This window comes from Erythrolamprus reginae, chromosome 1 (genome assembly GCF_031021105.1).
Source record: "Erythrolamprus reginae isolate rEryReg1 chromosome 1, rEryReg1.hap1, whole genome shotgun sequence".
Lineage (NCBI taxonomy): Eukaryota > Metazoa > Chordata > Lepidosauria > Squamata > Dipsadidae > Erythrolamprus > Erythrolamprus reginae.
This window is the reverse complement of record NC_091950.1, coordinates 98,773,026-98,792,014: the sequence shown is the minus strand read 5'-3', so window position 1 is coordinate 98,792,014 and position 18,989 is coordinate 98,773,026. Positions and strand designations below refer to the sequence as shown.

The window sequence follows — 18,989 nt, the reverse complement described above, 5'->3', positions numbered from 1 at the left end:
TCCAAGCCATGCTCACTGGACAGCTCTCCATACAGATAAAGACCTGCCTATTTTCTGAAAATGTCCTGTTTTTCTAAAGCATTGGGGTGGGGATAGGGAGGCAGCGGGAGGGGGGAAATGGGAAAGAACCTACTGTCCTCTTGGGTTTACCATATTTTTTAGTTGCTGTTTTGTGGGAGTGGAATGTTTTCTTGACAAATATTTGCTAAACCCCACATTGATTTGTTTTAGGCACCAGGCTAAAATGTTTTTATGTGTCTAGCTTCTAGTAGTTGATTTTTAAAGCCTTGTAGAATAGCTTTGTGGTGGTTTGCTATTTGTATTCCTGCCATTTTAACAATGATTTGCTATGTTGCTAATTTCTTTTTAAAATCCTCTTTATATACAACATGTGGGTTATACAGACCTTTTAAAAAATAAACAAACAACATATAAATGCTCATGTTTTCTCAACTAGGCTGTTTCCTTATCACTGATAGGTGAAAATGGTGACAAAAATCAAAAACCACCCCAAACATTGGTTGGGAAGTTGGAAGCATTTTAGTGGCTTCTTACTGTGGCTTCTATACTGCTTTGTGCTTATATTTAAGTAGCTGAACTAGCAATGCGTTCACAATAACTATTTTTTCCCTATTTGCTATGTTGAAAATGTTGCCCATTATGATAATTCTTAGGGAAAAAAACCTGAATTTGTTGGTGTGAGAAGTGAGTTTGAAGGTCATAGGTTTGCTTCTTACAGAGATTTGGTTATCTATAGGTATATATTTTAATAACTTTCTTATGTGACCGCCAGCTACCCCCATCATCTGTGTATTTTTAACACTTGGATAGCTTGTGGAATCTTTTGGTCTGCTGTTGAAGGGTTTAATTTAATTTGTTTTAATTCAAATGCATACAGTTCATTCCACCTAGCTTTTTGGTAGGACAGCAGAAGTTGACTTCACTACGGCTTTCATTGAGTCTGTCTCTTGTAGCTCTTAATCCTTGGACTTCAAAGCCTCTACCATTTATAGCCTATTAAAGCCAGGAAGTTTCTGATGGATTAGGACAAGGAATGAGTTTGAAGTTAGTAATGCACACTCCTGTCAATGATAAGGTCTTGTTTATTTCCCTATGGTAGTATCTGCACTTTATAGCTATTTTCTTTTAATTGATAATGGTAAAGCTGGGACTGTTAACCTGGTTGAATATCCAAGCAGGATATCCTGGCTATTGCTATATAAGGAACATATTTCTGGCTTTGAGCATATCAGATTTGGATTCTGTTATTGTATTTTTTGCTGTGCATAGAAAGGACCTAAAAGCAGTTATCAGATATGCTCATTCTGGGCTACAATAAATTGCATTTGGCTATTGCATTAATAGCGAATAACTCTGATTGGCTATATTTCCTACATATAGCCAAAGCTGATAGAAGTTCATCTTTGCCTCTACTGATAGTATGAAATCCCAGAGAACGACCAAATTGTGCATTCAATCAGGCCTTTCCAAGAGATATGCTTTCTTCCAGTATGGTATGTGCATGTGAATATCACAGGGGGTAAACCTAATTGTCTGTGCCTGCTTCCTAATTTATAATATTATGATCCAGTGTTAGCAGTACAGGTAATCATCAACTTATGATCACAGTTGAGCCTAAATTTTCCATTGTTAAGCAAGATAGCTGTTAAGTGAGTTTTGTCCCATTTTATAATCTTTCTTACCTTGTTAAGTGAATCACTTCAGTGAAGTTGGTAACATGTTGTTAAGTGAATCTGGCTTCTTCATTTTTTAAAAGTAATTTTTATTAATTTGTTTTAAAAAGCATAATCAAGAAAATATATACATTGACATATTCACAATATTTGCAATACACAAAAAAGAAAATAGAAAAACATACTGTACATACACTTCTAAACATTGACTTTCATTGAAATTTGCAGAAGGTGATCTGTATAACCCTGGATAGTGCAACCATCATAAATACATTCCAGTTGCCAAGCATCTGGCTTTTGGTCATGTGATCACAGGCATGCTAAAACAGTCATAAGTGTTAAAAATGATCATAAGTGACTTTTTTCACCTCAAACATTTACTAAACAAATGGTTGTAGAATTACCTATACAGTGATACCTTGTCTTACAAACGCCTCGTCATACAAACTTTTCAAGATACAAACCCGGGGTTTAAGATTTTTTTGCCTCTTCTTACAAACTATTTTCACATAACAAACCCACCGCCACCACTTGGATGCCCCGCCTCCGGACTTCCGTTGCCAGCGAAGTGCCCGTTTTTGCACTGCTGGGATTCCCCTGAGGCTCCCCTCCACGGGAAACCCCACCTCCGGACTTCCATGTTTTTATGATGCTGCAGGGGAATCCCAGCAGCACAAAAACAGGCACTTTTTTAAATGTAGAAAATAGGGGAGTTGCTACTGAAAATAATGTCAGTGGTACTAGATTACATTCCATATACAAAACTTTGTTACTCTCATTGGGATATAGGAAGGGATCTTTACTGTGGTAAACCCCTGCCTTGTGGAATACACTTTACCTTGAAGTTTGGCAGTCAATTACCATTCTAGCCATCCAAAAGCTTCCCTGCCTCCAAATGCAGGTAGATGAGAGGATTAAAGGAAGATGTTGCGGGTATAACTGTTCTGCCCCAGTTACGAACATGACAAACACATAGGTTGGATGAACTTAATTTAATCAATAAACAACTACTAATAACACACACACACACACACACATCTAAACTCAATCTTTTCTTACAAAAAATCCCCAGCTGCTAATTAATCTTCATTGGGGCTGGCATAAGTTCAGTAAAGTCAAATCACAGCAATGCAATTATTTCTTGTTATCTCACGAAGTTTCAAACACTTGGCAAAATGCTTAGAAGTCTTTCTCAATAAGCAAGCTGAAGAAGCAAAGCCGTGTAGAGAGTTTTTTTAGACACGAGGTATTCACGATGGATACACCATTCTAAAACATTGTTTCCTGCAGCCTTTCAGCTGTCTCTGCTGTCCTTAGGTAGATTAAGGGAGTGCCCAATTAGTCCCAAATCTTACTCCTGAGGAGACCTCCTCAGGAGTAACCACACCAAGTTGGTCTGCTCCTTGAACGGGATTCACTATCAGCTGCACGGGCCACTGGCAGGCCAGAACGATAACTTTAGAAACATAGAAACATAGAAGTCTGACGGCAGAAAAAGACCTCATGGTCCATCTAGTCTGCCCTTATACTATTTTCTGTATTTTATCTTAGGATGGATATATGTTTATCCCAGGCATGTTTAAATTAAGTTACTGTGGATTTATCTACCACGTCTGCTGGAAGTTTGTTCCAAGGATCTACTACTCTTTCAGTAAAATAATATTTTCTCATGTTGCTTTTGATTTTTCCCCCAACTAACTTCAGATTGTAACCCCTTGTTCTTGTGTTCACTTTCTTATTAAAAACACTTCCTTCCTGGACCTTATTCAACCCTTTAACATATTTAAATATTTCGATCATGTCCCCCCTTTTCCTTCTGTCCTCCAGACTATACAGATTGAGTTCATGAAGTCTTTCCTGATACGTTTTATGCTTAAGACCTTCCACCATTCTTGTAGCCCGTCTTGTAGCCCATTCAATTTTGTCAATATCTTTTTGTAGGTGAGGTCTCCAGAACTGAACACAGTATTCCAAATGTGGTCTCACCAGCGCTCTATAAAGCGGGATCATAATCTCCCTCTTCCTGCTTGTTATACCTCTAGCTATGCAGCCAAGCATCCTACTTGCTTTCCCTACCGCCTGACTGCACCGTTCAACCATTTTGAGACTGTCAGAAATCACTACCCCTAAATCCTTTTCTTCTGAAGTTTTTGCTAACACAAAACTGCCAATACAATACTCAGATTGAGGATTCCTTTTCCCCAAGTGCATTATTTTACATTTGGAAACATTAAACTGCAGTTTCCATTGCTTTGACCATTTATCTAGTAAAGCTAAATCATTTACCATATTACAGACGCCTCCAGGTGGCACTTTTGGTGGCACTTTTTATTTTAGTTCATTTGTATTCGTTCATTATTGTTTCTAAAAATAACTCAAGATGGCAAACATATCCAACACATCTTCCTTCTCCTATTTTTCCCAGAGCAGCAACCCTGTGAGGTGAGTTGGGCTGAGAGAGAAAGAGAGAGACTGGCCCAAAGAAACCCCACCAACTTTGATGGCTAAGCCAGGACTAGGACTCACAGTCTCCTACTTCCTAACTTAGTACCTTAATCATTAGACCAAACTGGTTCTTTTTATATTTATGAGTCACTTTGTAAGGGAGATAGGTAGCACATAAATTTAATAAATAAATAATAAAATGATTTTTAAATAGATATATGTATTATACTGTTGTTACTGATGCTGTTTTAGTTGTTGATTGGGAGCTACCCAGAGTTTGATTTACGAAATATTTCAAATAAGATATAAATATACTTGAAAAATTGGACTAAGAACTCCCTGACGGGACAAAAAAAAAAATAAATATTAAAGCAATTTTCTAGGGGCCACCCTAGAAACCTAGTAGGTGGAGTAAGTAACTGAAATGATATTTCCAACCCTTTTCACTCTGTACATTTACTTTTTTTGTTACCAAGCCAAAAAGCCCTCCAAATTCTTCCAAGGTAAACTTTCTTTACATAGTTTTTAAGTGTGGTTTGGAAAATGATACAGTTTTCCTAAGGAAGCTGTCTCCGGTATTATGTTTGGATGCCAACATCAGAAGTTTGTAGAACATTATATACTCATTAAGGGTACTCTATGTAAGTTATAGAAATATAATTTTTCTAGCAGCAAGCGTGGCTATCCTCCCATGCTGTCTTTCCCAAATTTCTTTCATGATGGAGCTTAGATTGTTCTATACATATATATTCATGAAATGATAAGCTATGACCTCTGCCAGCGGTACATAAAGCTAGTTGCAGTTGTTACTTAGAATGTTGTTCATATTTTCATATCCAAATGTGAAAATGGTATACCAAAATATCTTATAGAATAGAATAGAATAGAATTTTATTGGCCGAGTGTGATTGGACACACAAGGAATTTGTCTTGGCCGCCCACACAAAGGGGAAAGCCCAATTCGGCTCCTCGCTGCTGCCGCGGCCCCCCAGCATCTGATCTGCTCGGCGGCAGCAGCGAGGAGCCGAATTGGGGTTTCCCCGCCGCCCACGCAAAGGGGAAAGCCCGATTTGTCTCCTCACTGCTGCCGCGGCCGCCCAGCATCTGATCTGCTCGGCGGCTGCAGTGAGGAGCCGAATCGGGGTTTCCCCGCTGCCCACGCAAAGGGGAAAGCCCGATTCGGCTCCTCGCTGCTGCCGCCGAGCAGATCAGCTGCTGGGCGGCCGCAGCAGCAGCGAGCAGACAAAGATCCGGGTTTCCCCGCCGCCCACGCAAACTCCACCATCTGCGCATGCGCGGCCATGGAAAAAGGGCGCACATGCGCAGATGGTGTTTTTACTTCCGCAACCCTACATCGCGAAAAATCGATTATCGCGAGGGGTCTTGGAACGGAACCCTCGCGATAATCGAGGGATCACTGTATTAATAAAAATCTTAGGATATAAGCAACAAGTTACAGTCATACAGTCAACATGGGAGAAAATGGGTGAAAGGAATGATGAGAAAAACTAGTAGAATAGAAGTGCAGATTTAGTAGAAAGTCTGACAGTGTTGAGGGAATTATTTGTTTAGTAGAGTGATGGCGTTCAGAAAAAACCTGTTCTTGTGTCTAGTTGTCTTGGTGTGCAGTGCTCTGTAGCGACATTTTGAGGGTAGGAGTTGAAACAGTTTGTGTCCAGGATGTGAGGGGTCAGTAAATATTTTTCCCGCCCTCTTTTTGACTCGTGCAGTATACAGGTCCTCAATGGAAGGCAGGTTGGCAGCAATTGCTTTTTCTGCAGTTCTGATTGTCCTCTGAAGTCTGTGTCGGTCCTGTTGGGTTGCAGCACCAAACCAGACAGTTATAGAGGTGCAGATTGCAGACTCAATGATTCCTCTGTAGAACTGTATCAGAAGCTCCTTGGGCAGTTTGAGCTTCCTGAGCTGGTGCAGAAAGAACATTCTTTGTTGTGCTTTATTTGGGTAGGGTCTCCATGTTCCATAAATCAGTGATAGCTCAGTATAGGATGCACCTTTTGTTGATTATTTTAGTCTATAAACTAGCGTTATTATTCAAGTACTCATCAATTTGTGTGGCATGTTTTCTTGCTGCTCTCCATTCTCTCATACCCACTAAGCAGATATGACTGAGACAGTACAGAGCTCAAATTGAATTGAGTAGGAAAATGTCCTTCATTCTTGAAGTATACATTTAACATTTGGAAAGAGAGATTTCTAGAATAGCTTCATTCATCATCTATTGAAAGTCTGCTGTATTACCAAAGAATTGTGCAGTCATATGTACCCTAAGTGTGAAGCCATTCTGAAATCAAAAGAACCTTCATATGTTGAAATTTCATTTTCCATAAATTGCACCTTACTCTGTGCAGGTCTCAATTTATGACTTCAGTTCAAATGCTGCTGGGTTCTTCTGATGAGGCTACCCTGATCATAGAACTCATAACATTTATGGGTGCAACAATCTCTTTGCTGCCATCTAGTGATTGTCTAGAATTTTGCAACCCAGACATGGTAGCCCTAGTTCTGGTCATTCCCCAGTACAGTGGAACCCCGACATAAGAGCTGCTCTACTTAAGAGCAACTCGAGATAAGAGCTGGGAGGGGAGAGATATTTTTGTTCTACTTACAAGCCCAAATTCGAGATACAAGCGCCAAGGAGCTGTCTCCTGAAGCCAAACGCTAACTTCCGCGTTCGGCTTCAGGAGACAGCTGCGAAGCGGCGCGCGTGTTTTAAAAGGTTGCAGCCGGCCTGGGGGGCTCGGGGGGGTGCTTGCAGCTTTCTTTCTTGCTCTTTTTCTTTCTCTCTTTTACCTTCCCTTCCTCTATTTCTTCTTTTCTTTCTCCTTCCCACCTTCTCCCCTCCCTCCCTCCCTTCACTCATTCCTCTCTTACTCTCCCCTTTCATAAGTTTCCTTGCTTCCTTCCTCTGTTCCTGTCCCTTCCCCCTTTCTTTCTTTCTTTCTTTCTTTCTTTCTCTCTTTTACCTTCCCTTCCTCTATTTCTTCTTTTCTTTCTCCTTCCCACCTTCTTCCCTCCCTCCCTCCCTTCACTCATTCCTCTCTTACTCTCCCCTTTCATAAGTTTCCTTGCTTCCTTCCTCTGTTCCTGTCCCTTCCCTCTTTCCTTCCTTCCTTCCCACCCTCCGTCCATTCATTCACCCATTCCTCTCTTGATCGCTTAAAGCTGGTCCCTGGTGCAAAAAGGGTTGGGGACCTCTGTCCTACAGGATTGGGTGGCAGAGAAGTTGAACATATGTAAATTTAAAAGTTTAAGAAAGTTTACAAGTTAAGTGAAAGAAACTTCATTATTCATTTATATGTACATGTACATTTCTTCATTAAAAACATGTCTTTCTGCATAATTTAGACTAACTTTGTGAGTTTTTTGAGGGCTGGAACCAATTAAAATTATTTACATTAATTCCTATGGGGAAAAGTCGTTCGAGATAAGAGCTGCTCGACTTAAGAGCCCAGGTCCGGAACGAATTAAACTCGTATCTCGAGGTACCACTGTACTGGCATTGAATAAAAGGACTTGATTTGGAGAGAGTTATGCTAATGACTTCAGCTAAACATGGGAATGCAAAGAAACTACTTCTGATTTTTATTTTGCAGAAACTGTTTGGCCTAAAGTTCGAGTTCCGTTAACAGTTGTACGAACCACAGAAAATAAACTAAGTAATCGATTCTTCCCCTATGCTGAGATTGAAACAGAGGCTGTGTTAGCCATTGATGATGATATCATCATGTTGACCTCAGATGAGTTACAGTTTGGCTATGAGGTAAGAAAGCTGCTGATTTTATGTGGTATAAATTCATAAGACTTAAACCTGCACTCGGAGAGCCCTGCCATCCGGCACTGCACCACCTCAGCTAACTTTCAATGTCTTCTTGCACTTGTTAGTGATGAGGCATGTCCGATTTGGCCCTTGGCAAAGCTGCTGCTGGCCATATGGAATCACCCAGATCTCTCAAGGAAACCACCGTGAATGGTTTAGGGCAGTGATTTTCAACCTTTTTTGAGCCGCGGCACATTTTTTTACATTTACAAAATCCTGGGGCACACCACCAACCAAAATGATACAAAATGACACTCTAACGCAGTACTGTACATATTATACATATAGTTAATATGTATAATATGTTAATATGTATCCGAGTCTACGGAGAGGGGCGGCATACAAATCCAATAAATAAATATAGTTTCTAAATGTATTTAGTGTGAAACCTGGGCCTGTTTCAATGAACACAAATGGGATATCCTGGCAGGAATGGTAGTTTGGGGACCCATGTTTAATTTCCCCACCATGTCTCACGGCACACTAGTGTGCCACAGCACACTGGTTGAAGAACACTGTTTTAGGGAACACATCCTTGTTTTGCCAACAGTTGCTTTTGCAAAGGGCCAGGCTGGGCGTGCTTAGTTAGCAGTTAGAGATAGAAGATAGACATGGTCAGTTAAGAGGCCAGGGGCAGTGGAGGTGAGTGGGCCCAAAAAGCATGAAAGGAGGGGAAGATACTGCAACACGATCTACATGGGGCTACCCTTGAAAAACATTTGGAGACTACAATTGGTCCAGAACGCAGTCGTGCAAGCTGTTGTGGGTGTGCGTAGGTACACCTACATCACACCAACACTCCGCGACGTGCACTGGCTCCCAATTGGTCTCCGGATGCAATTCAGTTGGTTATCACCTTTAAAGACCTACATGGCTTAGGGGCAGACTACTTAAAGTACCGTCCTCTGCCACATACCTCCCAGTGACCAATTAGGGCCCACATGGTCGGCCTTCTCAGGGTCCTATCGACTAGACAATGTTGGTTGGCTGGGCCATGTGGGAGGGCCTTCTCTGTAGCGGTTCTGGCTCTCTGGAACCAACTGCCCCCAGAGATCCATACTATCCTCACCCGCCTGGCCTTCCGGAAAACTTAGCTTTGCCAGCAGGCCTGGGGCCAATGAGCTATACCATCTAATTCGAGCTAAAAGGATATGAATGATTTATTTTCTGGGGTTTGAATTGTTGTTATATTGTTTTAAACTGTTATATACCGCCCAGAGTCTGGAAGGAGTTGGGCGGCTTATAAATCAATTAAATTAAATTAAATTAAATTAAATTAAGATACGCAGGTGGGGAGATTTGACGTGCTCCTGTAGTTCTAAGTATGGACGAGCTGCAAAGTGTCTGAATTTTGGTCATGTGACTATAGGACACTAGAATGGTTGTAACTTTGGGGACCGGTCATAAGTGCCTTCTTTAAGTTCTTCCATAAATTTGAATGGTCATTGAATGAACAGTTCTGGATCAAGACAACTTATATAAGAATAATGAATTTTTCTCTACATTTCTTATGCTCATATCCTTATTGTATGAGCATTGTATATTGTATATTGTGTTTAGGTTGTCTTTGCCTTTGCAAGTTGGTATGACTATATTTCATCAAGCTCTCTTTGTCTATCTTTCACACATATTGTGTCTCTCTCATCCACACAAACTCTAGCTAGCTAACTAGCTATCTAATATTTATTTTTAAAGGGAATACGATATTTCAGTGAGATGGATATTTTAAAGGTACATTGATCTAATTTGAACAAGCCACCTGTACATTAAGACAGTGTAGTAATAGGCATCTGTCTGGCTTATATTGAGAATGTTAAATTACCTTTCCAAGGTACTACAATAATTCATCGACTAAATCAGTGAACTGCAGCTCCAAGCCTTGCACTTGAACTTCTGGGACCTTTTCGCCTATTTTGTCTGAAGTGTGTTGTCCAGATGCTTAGATTGTGCAAGTGCCTAACAATCTGGATAATTCTTGCATTAACTTGGTGCCCCTTGGATCCAGCTTCTTCTGCTTGAATGGTGCACCTTACGGAAGCTGTTTTTGAAAAATATTGAATTCCAGTTTATAAAACAGTTTTGCTCTCTAAAGCAATAATATACAGAAAGTGTTTTAAATAACTTCATAAAACAAATCACGATAGATGCAAAATTCCAATAATGTGAAATCTCCAAATTCAAAATGCCAATATAACAGAAGGTGTTTTTTTCCACCCCTATAGTAGGGATAAAGTGTGCTCTCTCAAAAAATATAAAAGGAACTATGTATAAATGTATTTTCGACCTTCAACCTACAAATCAGTGACTGCAGATCAATCTTCTCAGACCAGAGTGTCTTTGACCTGTTTGACAGCTCTGAGCTGGCTGCCAGATGTTTAACTTGTCCTCAGCCTATAGTAATTTATTTATCTGTTTATATATTTCCCCATGAAAGTGTCTAATGCATTTTTTAGGAATTTGCAAAGAAAAACTGTAAGAACGGTAGCATCCTGTAATGTTACAAGGACAATTTCTTTTGGGAAGGGGGGATTTTCTTCATTCAGGAGAAATATTTGGAATTGGATATTGGCAAAGTTCTTCCCTTCCTTATTCTCCAGACCCAATTTTTAAACATGTGGTTGAACTTTGCATTAGCACAGACATGTCTGGCTCTATCGATCAAGCTTACTTATAAAAAAAAGAAGAAAAGAAGAGGCGCTTTGATCTCTGTACACTTTCAGCCATAAAAATTAAAGTAACACTCAAAGTGTCAGACATTTTTTACTCGTTAAGAGTGAACTATTAGGATTTCTAATAATTTATTGCATAGTGCAAAACTACTGAAAGAAGAGCAACACAGGCTTTATAGGCTGTTTTGTTTAAAGATGCAGAAGCATATTTATAGCTCTGATTTTAAGTGGAAGCTTTGCGTGAAAAAAAAAGACACTTTTTTCAGAGTTGTGTTGATAGAAGATAATGCATGGGCTCTTAAGCAGTTAGGACTATGCAACATTTCTGCCAATCACCAGTAAGTTTTGTTTTACTTTGCAAGAAGGTAAAAGCAAATGTGCAAAAAGAATGAAGCACATATTGAAATACTTACCATTTTTAAAGTAAAGAGAATGATTGTAGTATTGCTCTCCACCAGGTTTTGCAGTTTGAGCTCTGGAAATTACTCTTTAAAAAAAATAAAATAATGCCCTGTGTAAAACTGGGGATTGAAATGGCTTCTTCCCTGAAAGCAGTATATCAATTTATTGATCTTCGATTTGAGATAACTTGGATAATACCATGTTTCCCCGAAAGTAAGACAGTGTCTTACTTTCTTTTTACCCCCAAAAGCCCCACTACGTCTTACTTTCGGGGTATGTCTTACATTGGAAAAAAATTGAAAGGGTCGCGTTCCCGAAGGCATCTCCCCAGAGTCCAGAAGGGCAGACGCGGAACAGGAGCCTCGTGAGCCCTTTTCCAAGTTCAACCTCAGGGCTCCAAGCGGCGTGCACGCGTGGAGCCACAGACGCGTGTCGGGGAAGCATGTGTCTGGAGGGGAGGAGCCGCTCTGCGCAGTTGGGCAGCCCCACCTGCCTTCCGGAAAGGAGGCAGGCGAAGGAGGGCGCAGCTCCGGCCGCTCGCCTCGGAGCTGGTCGGCCTCGCTGGCCGCTTGCAGCCGAGCCTCGGCAGAACTCGGTTGCTGGGACGAGCGCCTTCGCTGCAAGCCGCCGCCCGCTCCGCTCGCTTCGGACCAGCGCCGTCCTTCGCTTTGCCAAGCCGGGGAAGAGGTGGTGGCGCCGTGGCGAGGCGAAGGCGAGGGGCGCGCGGGGAGCTTGGAAGCGATGTCATCGGGCTCCCCCCCCGGCAATACCCCTGTGTTTCCCCGAAAGTAAGACATATGTCTTACTTTCGGGGTATGGCTTATATTAACCGACCCCCCTGAAGCCCCCGATACATCTTACAATCGGGGGTGTCTTACTATCGGGGAAACAGGGTAGATGTTTTTGATGAATCTATGTCCATTTATCTTTCACAGTGTCAGACATGCTTTGAAAAGCAAGCTGCCTGCCTTTGTATATTGTCAAGAAACCAAACTTCTCAGCTAGAAATTATGACAGGAAACAAATGCTTTCCTACCAGTTGGTGAAAGGAAGTATGATCACCAAATGACTGCAGTTTTATCCTAGAGAAACTCATTTGTGTGGTTGCTAAGAGTTGACATTGATTTGATGGCACATAATCATAATCATCCAAGCCCCAATAATCCCTAGAATAGATCAGTTGCTTATATAATAAGGACTATTGCAAGACAGAGCTGAATCAGAGATGCCCTTGGATCTACTGGATGAAAAGTCTCTGCAATCCCTTAACTGATAATCCTTTCCCAACTGTCCCAACAAGGGGACACAATCTGAAGTTAGTTGGGGGTAAGATCAAAAGCAACATGAGAAAATATTATTTTACTGATAGAGTAGTAGATCCTTGGAACAAACTTCCAGCAGACGTGGTAGATAAATCCACAGTAACTGAATTTAAACATGCCTGGGATAAACATATATCCATCCTAAGATGAAATACAGAAAATAGTATAAGGGCAGACTAGATGGACCATGAGGTCTTTTTCTGCCGTCAGACTTCTATGTTTCTATATTTCTATAGCTTCTGATGACACAGTTGCCTTTTTCTTTCCTCCTTCTTTCCTTCCCTGCCTAAAACTGCTTCTGCTGAACTTGTTGCATTCTGATCTCTTTTGGGAATTAAGCTTTCTAGCTTTAATGGTTTTACTACAGGCAATCCTCAACCTAGAACCACAATTGAGCCCAGAATTTTTGTTGCTAGGTGAGAAAATTGTTAAGTGAGTTTTGTCCCATTTTACAACTTTTCTTGCCACATGAATCACTCCAGATTGTTAAATTAGGAACCTGGTTGTTAAGTAAATCTGGTTTCCCTGTTGACTTTGCTTGTCAGAAGGGTGCAGAAGATGTCACATGACCCTGGGGCACTGCAACTATCATAAATATGAGCCAGTCATTAAGCATATGAATGTATGTATTTTTGGAGTATATGATATACCTTTTTCTCCTCTAAAAGAAGCTGAAAATTTGGGTGTCTCTTATATCCAGAATGTAGGGGTTTTTTTAAGGTTTTCCCCCACAACCTTAATGAGGTGCTAACAATCTTCCCTGCTCTTACTGACTTGCAGGCTTTTTTCACAGGGAAGAATGTTTTTTCACTGCTAATCATTCGGAAGAATGTTTTTTCCAGCCTTAATGGTCTTCCCAGCTCTTAAGGGCTGGCAGGCTTTTTCATTGCTACTCTCTCTGAAGAAAGTTTTTTCCAGCCCTAAAGTCTTTGCAGGCTTTTTTTCATTGCTATTCCCTCCAAAAATTGTTTTTTAAAGCTCTAACTGGGGGATAAAATAATATGCTGAAGCTGAACAGACTATGAACGCTAGCCAGATGAATTCCTGATAGGCAGGTTCTCTCCCCCCCCCCCCCCCCCAATTTTCCTCCCAAAAAACTAAGGTGTGTCTTATACTTGATTGCAACTTATACTCTGAAAAATATGGTAAATCACATAACCATGGGGATGTTGCAATGGCCATAAGTGTGAAAAATGTTCATAAGTCACTTTTTTCGAATGGTCAGTATGCTGACTCTAAACCACTTAGGGCTGTAAATCACTGTAAAGCGGTGTAAAAGTCTAAGTGCTATTGCTATTACTAACTACATTGGCAGTACATTCAGTCATTTCTTGCTTGCTGATCCAACACCCTCTATCACATATATTCAATCTTAACTTGTTCTTGTAATGTTTTTGTGCTACTAAAATATATTGATTCGCTTAACTTGATTGATTCGCAGGTGTGGCGAGAGTTCCCTGACAGATTAGTTGGCTATCCTGGCCGCCTACATTTGTGGGATCATGAAACAAGTAAATGGAAGTATGAATCAGAGTGGACCAATGAAGTCTCAATGGTACTAACAGGGGCAGCCTTTTATCACAAGGTAAAGAGCTGATACCAAAAACAGATGGGAAGCTGAAATTATGAACTCACTTAGCCATTGACTAGAGCAATGTTTCTACATTCAGTATGGATTTCAACCCCAGAATTGTAGCTGGGTAATTCTGGGAGTTGATATCGATACATCTTAAAGTTGTTAAGGTTATCAAGGGAAAAGGATCCTTATATTCAAAAAAGTGGAAAAATAAGGGCTCCTAGCAAAATGTGGCATTGATCCTTTATATATTCTTGGACATGTGAAATATAATCATGATATATGGGCATATGATATATAAACGTTAATAATTGTGTTTTGATATAAAATACTTAAACATCTTTCTACATCTCAAATACTATATTTTTCTTGGTTCCCACTTTTGCAGGTAGTTTCATTTAGTTATCATAATTGGGACCAGTAACTGTCTGGTACAAGAAATCAGGACTGTTCAAAAGAGTATAAGTTTATTCCATGTTATCTTTCTACAAAAATCTGAACTACTAACAGTCAAGGCAAATTGGTGGTAGATAAGCATCAATGGAATTGATCCTGGACTTACCATAGATCTCTTGTGGGACAAAGGGATTCCAAACTGACGATGTGCTTGACCTCTCAGATTCAGCCTGGACATCTCCTATAGCAGAGGTCTTCAAATTTAAGACTTGTAGACTTCAACTCCCAGAAGTCTATAAAAGCTATATTCAAAGCATCTCAAATCCAACATTTCAAATGAAGCTAATATTATGGTTTGTGGGGGGGAGGGCGGGGTCTCTTTTCCCTTGCCCTATTAATAATTCTCAGAAAGAATTTTTTAAAACTATTTACACATTTCAAAGCTGATTTGCTGAGAGTAAGGATTATTATTCATTTTTAGCAACAAATTGATCCATTTATTAGCATCTTTTCTAAATTACTAAATGGGAGTAAGTTCTAAGTAGCACGATATATTAATTCAAAAAAGCAAGTTATACTTAATGAAAATTATATGAAATGTTTTAACAAAACATGCTAAAAGGTTTGTTTTGTTAAAGACCTTCTATTCCCACATAGATGTGCCTAGTCCCCAGAGATTAGGATTGCCCCCACCCTCCTTGCCTTTCGTAAACTCCTTAAAACCCACCTCTGCCGTCAGGCATGGGGGAATTGAAACATCTCCCCCTTGCCCATGTAGTTTTTGTGTATGATTCGATTGTGTGCTTGTTTTTTATATATTGGGGTTTCTTTTTTGGACTTTTTAACCTAAAACTGTAATTTAGATTGCTAAATATTAGATTTGTTACTATGTACTGTTTTTTACCATTGTTGTGAGCCGCCCCGAGTCTGCGGAGAGGGGCGGCATATAAATCCAATAAATCTAATCTAATCTAGTGCAGTATTTACTTGCATTGTCTTATTTTGGTAAAAGCGATCTATGTCTTTGGAATACTGTACAGTACTTGTCTAGCTGTTCTCTTACCATCATCCTCATAATACATCATCCTCATTCTATGCTATTTTTCTTATTCTGCAGTATTTTAATTACTTATACACATATAAAATGCCTGGAGACATCAAAAACTGGGTGGATGCACATATGAATTGTGAAGACATTGCCATGAATTTTCTAGTGGCCAATGTAACTGGGAAAGCAGTTATTAAGGTGAGTTTTTATTCAATTGTTCCTCAGGATCTGTCATGTAACAGCAGAGTCATAGCTCTCATGATTATATACAGTTCAAATATAGCTTATTAGAGCTCTGCGCCTCTTTTCTTATCCATTTTGAAGATGATTCCATCTATTTGTAAAGAACCACACTCCACATCCATACTTTTTTTTGCGTATAAATATACTCTATTGTTTGTGACCATTATGACCCCATAGTCGCAGAACTTGGTTTCCTTAATGATTGCAGAAAATTAAACCATTAAAAAAAATAAGCAAGATTTAAGAGAGGCGAGAATGTGAAGGAACAATTCATCTTTGTCTATTTCAGCTGCAAAAGCTGATTTATTAGATTGTTCACTTGCAAGATCAGTTTTTATATGAACTTTCATCCCTGAATGAATTTCCTGATTCGCTTCAATAAATGCTTGGCCTAGAACTTCATTTTCAGTTCATTTTGAAATGGGGCGGCTTGGAATGAGATTTAGAGGTCTCAAAGCATTTCTTCAGTTAGCAAGATCTGTTTTCCTGCCTGCCCATTAACTTTTGCCCAAAGTGGTTATGTTTTTGAGAAAAGACTTGAAAGATAAAGCATGTGTGTTTGTTGTGGGAGATCCAAACTGTGCTAGCACACTGCTAAATTGTACAGTTGGGAGAACTTCTCAGAGTTCGCCAGTCAGCTGTTAAATGAGCAAAGTGTGTCTATTGGATTAAGGTTACGATGAAGTATGGGAAGCTATATTTCATCACTTTTATGCCTGTAAGAATAAATAGTGTTTATACAGGAATCTTGGCAGTGAGAAAACAGTCATTAAACAGGAATTAAGAAGTTGTCATCACTGCTACTTTCCACTTGCAGCAGGCAAAACCCCTCCAAGATTTTTTTTTAAAAAAATTGGGCTACTTTGAGCTTTGCAGTCAGCTAAGTAAATGGTATTTTTCCTCCATATTCAAAAATGTGATTTTCACGTTGACACATAGATTGCATTTTTTTTAAAATTCATTTTTAGTAGTGAGATTAATGTCTGATTGTTAAGTCTATAGTTATTCTGTCTTGATATAGGTGACACCCAGAAAGAAATTCAAATGTCCAGAATGTACCGCCATTGATGGGTTATCTTTAGATCAGACACACATGGTAGAAAGGTGAGTGTTCTATTCTCATTTCCAGTCTTTAATGTACTGTCATATTATCTTCTAAAACAGTGATGGTTAATCTTTTCCAGACCAAGTGCCCAAACTGCAAGATGTGCACGACCCTCACATGCACCCCGTACATGTGCATCCTACACATGTGCTTCCTCCCCATGCTCCATGCGGATGTACCCCCCTGCATGTGCCCAGAGATGTAAAGACCAGCTGGCCAGTGGGAGGCCTGCATGTATGCATGGCAGAGCTGACTTGGGGCAGCGGCTCGTGTGCCCACAGAGAGGGCTTTGCATGCCATCTCTGGCACATGTGCCATAGATTCACCACCTCGAAAAGATTAACTGATTGTGTCCAAATTTCAGCTAAATCCATTGGTCCATGTAGAAAAAACATATTGTAGTGAGAGAATTAGTAAAATGTATAGTGTGTAAATGTATACCACATATCATAATATCTGGATAATATATCAGATAAATATATATGAATTCCTGTGTTCCTAAAATAAGACCTGCATATAATTTATGGTTTCTCAGTTTGGGTATTACTGCTTTTTGATTTTTTTTTTTTTAAACCAATTTTTTGTTAAAGAGTTTTGGGGCAGTTTCAGCAAGCCTTAATTGCCAAGTGTTTGTCATCATAAACAAGAATAAATATAAATAGTTATTTTTACTATGTACAGTGGTACCTCTACTTACGAACTTAATTCATTCCGTGACCAGGTTCTTAACTAGAAAAGTTTGTAAGAAGAAGCAATTTTTGCCATAGGAATCAATGTAAAAGCAAATAATGTGTGTGATTGGGGAAACCACAGGGAGGATGGAGGCCCTGTTTCCTCCCAGGAGATTCCTAGAGAGGCCCCGTGGAGGCTTCTCCCCACCTTTTCCGGCCCTGTTTCCTCCCAGGAGATTCCTAGAGAGGCCCCACGGAGGCTTCTCTCTGCCTTTTCTGGTTATAATTTCAGAGGCTTAGGTTTGTAAGTGGAAAATGGTTCTTGAGAAGAGGCAAAAAAATCTTGAACACACAGTTCTTAACTAGAAAAGTTTGTAAGTAGAGAATTCTTAGGTAGTGGTACCACTGTATATTAAAAAAACAATAGGTTTTCACACTACAAAAGAATATTACTATATACAGTTTCAGTAAAAAAGTTAAAATGAAAAGGAATTATAATGCAATTGCCTTGCCTTTTGATTATTGAATTGCAGTAACTAGATGCTTCATCTTAAAATTGTCTTTGCTTTGACAATGATTATTTAAGTATGCTGGGAAAGTCTGATATGTAAGAAGCACAAGATTGGAACATACTCCTTTTTGGTTTCTTAATTTCTAAATGGTGATCCAATTATCCTATTTCAGCCATTGGAAAACTAAGAAAAAAATATAATTTTGTTTTGGATTAATGAGATATAATAAACATCGTTTCTGTTCTGCCGGGCTCTATGGTATGAGTCTCCTGAAAATTCAAGGGTAAAAATTTCAGACACACACACACTTGAAAGTTCAAAAACAATATTCTTTATCACAAAATTCAAAAGAAACAAAGCACCCTTTTTGTATTGCAAAGAGCACTCATCCCAAAACAACCTTGTAGGCTATACAATCCCCTTAATCAGTCCTTAAGTACTTGGCTAGAAGCTGTGAAGAAACGTCACAGCCCTCCTTCTTCCACGAAGTGAGACACACACATTTTGCTCTGCTTTGGTTTCAAAGTCGTGAAAAATCAACAAAGTCCGGAAACAGCAAGGCATAGTCCTGAAGAAACAACGATCAGATAATCTTCCACAACGGCCAAGCCAGCATGCTGCTATTTATATCAGCAGCTCTAATTGCTGGAGTGCCACCCAAACACAGGTGGCCTCTCTTATCTCCTGTAATATTTCTTCAATTGGTCTCTTCGATGCATAATTCTGCGCCTGCGTGGGTCTAACACTTCCTCTTCCGAATCGACCGAAGATAATGGAGATTGGCTTCCTGGGCTGTGTGCCAAGCCCCCCTCTTCCACGTCAACCCCACCTTCTTCTTTGTCCAAAGAAACTGCACTACCTGACTCTGTCGGCAATAAAACAGGCCTATGACATGTTGATGTTTCCCCTGCATCCACCTCCACATTCCTTGGGGCAGGAGCTGGGCCAGAGCCAACCACAACAGTTTCTTTAGCTATAAATTTCATGAATAAATTTACTAACTTGTTTCCCTTGCTTGCATGATTAAAAAGTACAATCTGTAATAATTCTGAGAAAGGTTCTTGAGGG

At 39.9% G+C, this 18,989-nt stretch overlaps 1 protein-coding gene across 1 annotated transcript in view; it reads left to right on the top strand.

Annotated features, from left to right (window-relative positions):
* The window catches only part of EXT2 (exostosin glycosyltransferase 2), an 87,337-nt gene that overhangs the window by 64,366 nt on the left and 3,982 nt on the right, over nt 1-18,989 (top strand). The window contains exons 10-13 of the mRNA XM_070760638.1: nt 7,754-7,920; nt 13,812-13,955; nt 15,460-15,588; nt 16,655-16,737. Of these exons, the coding sequence (XP_070616739.1) occupies nt 7,754-7,920; nt 13,812-13,955; nt 15,460-15,588; nt 16,655-16,737 (523 nt within the window). The remainder of the gene's footprint in view (nt 1-7,753; nt 7,921-13,811; nt 13,956-15,459; nt 15,589-16,654; nt 16,738-18,989) is intronic.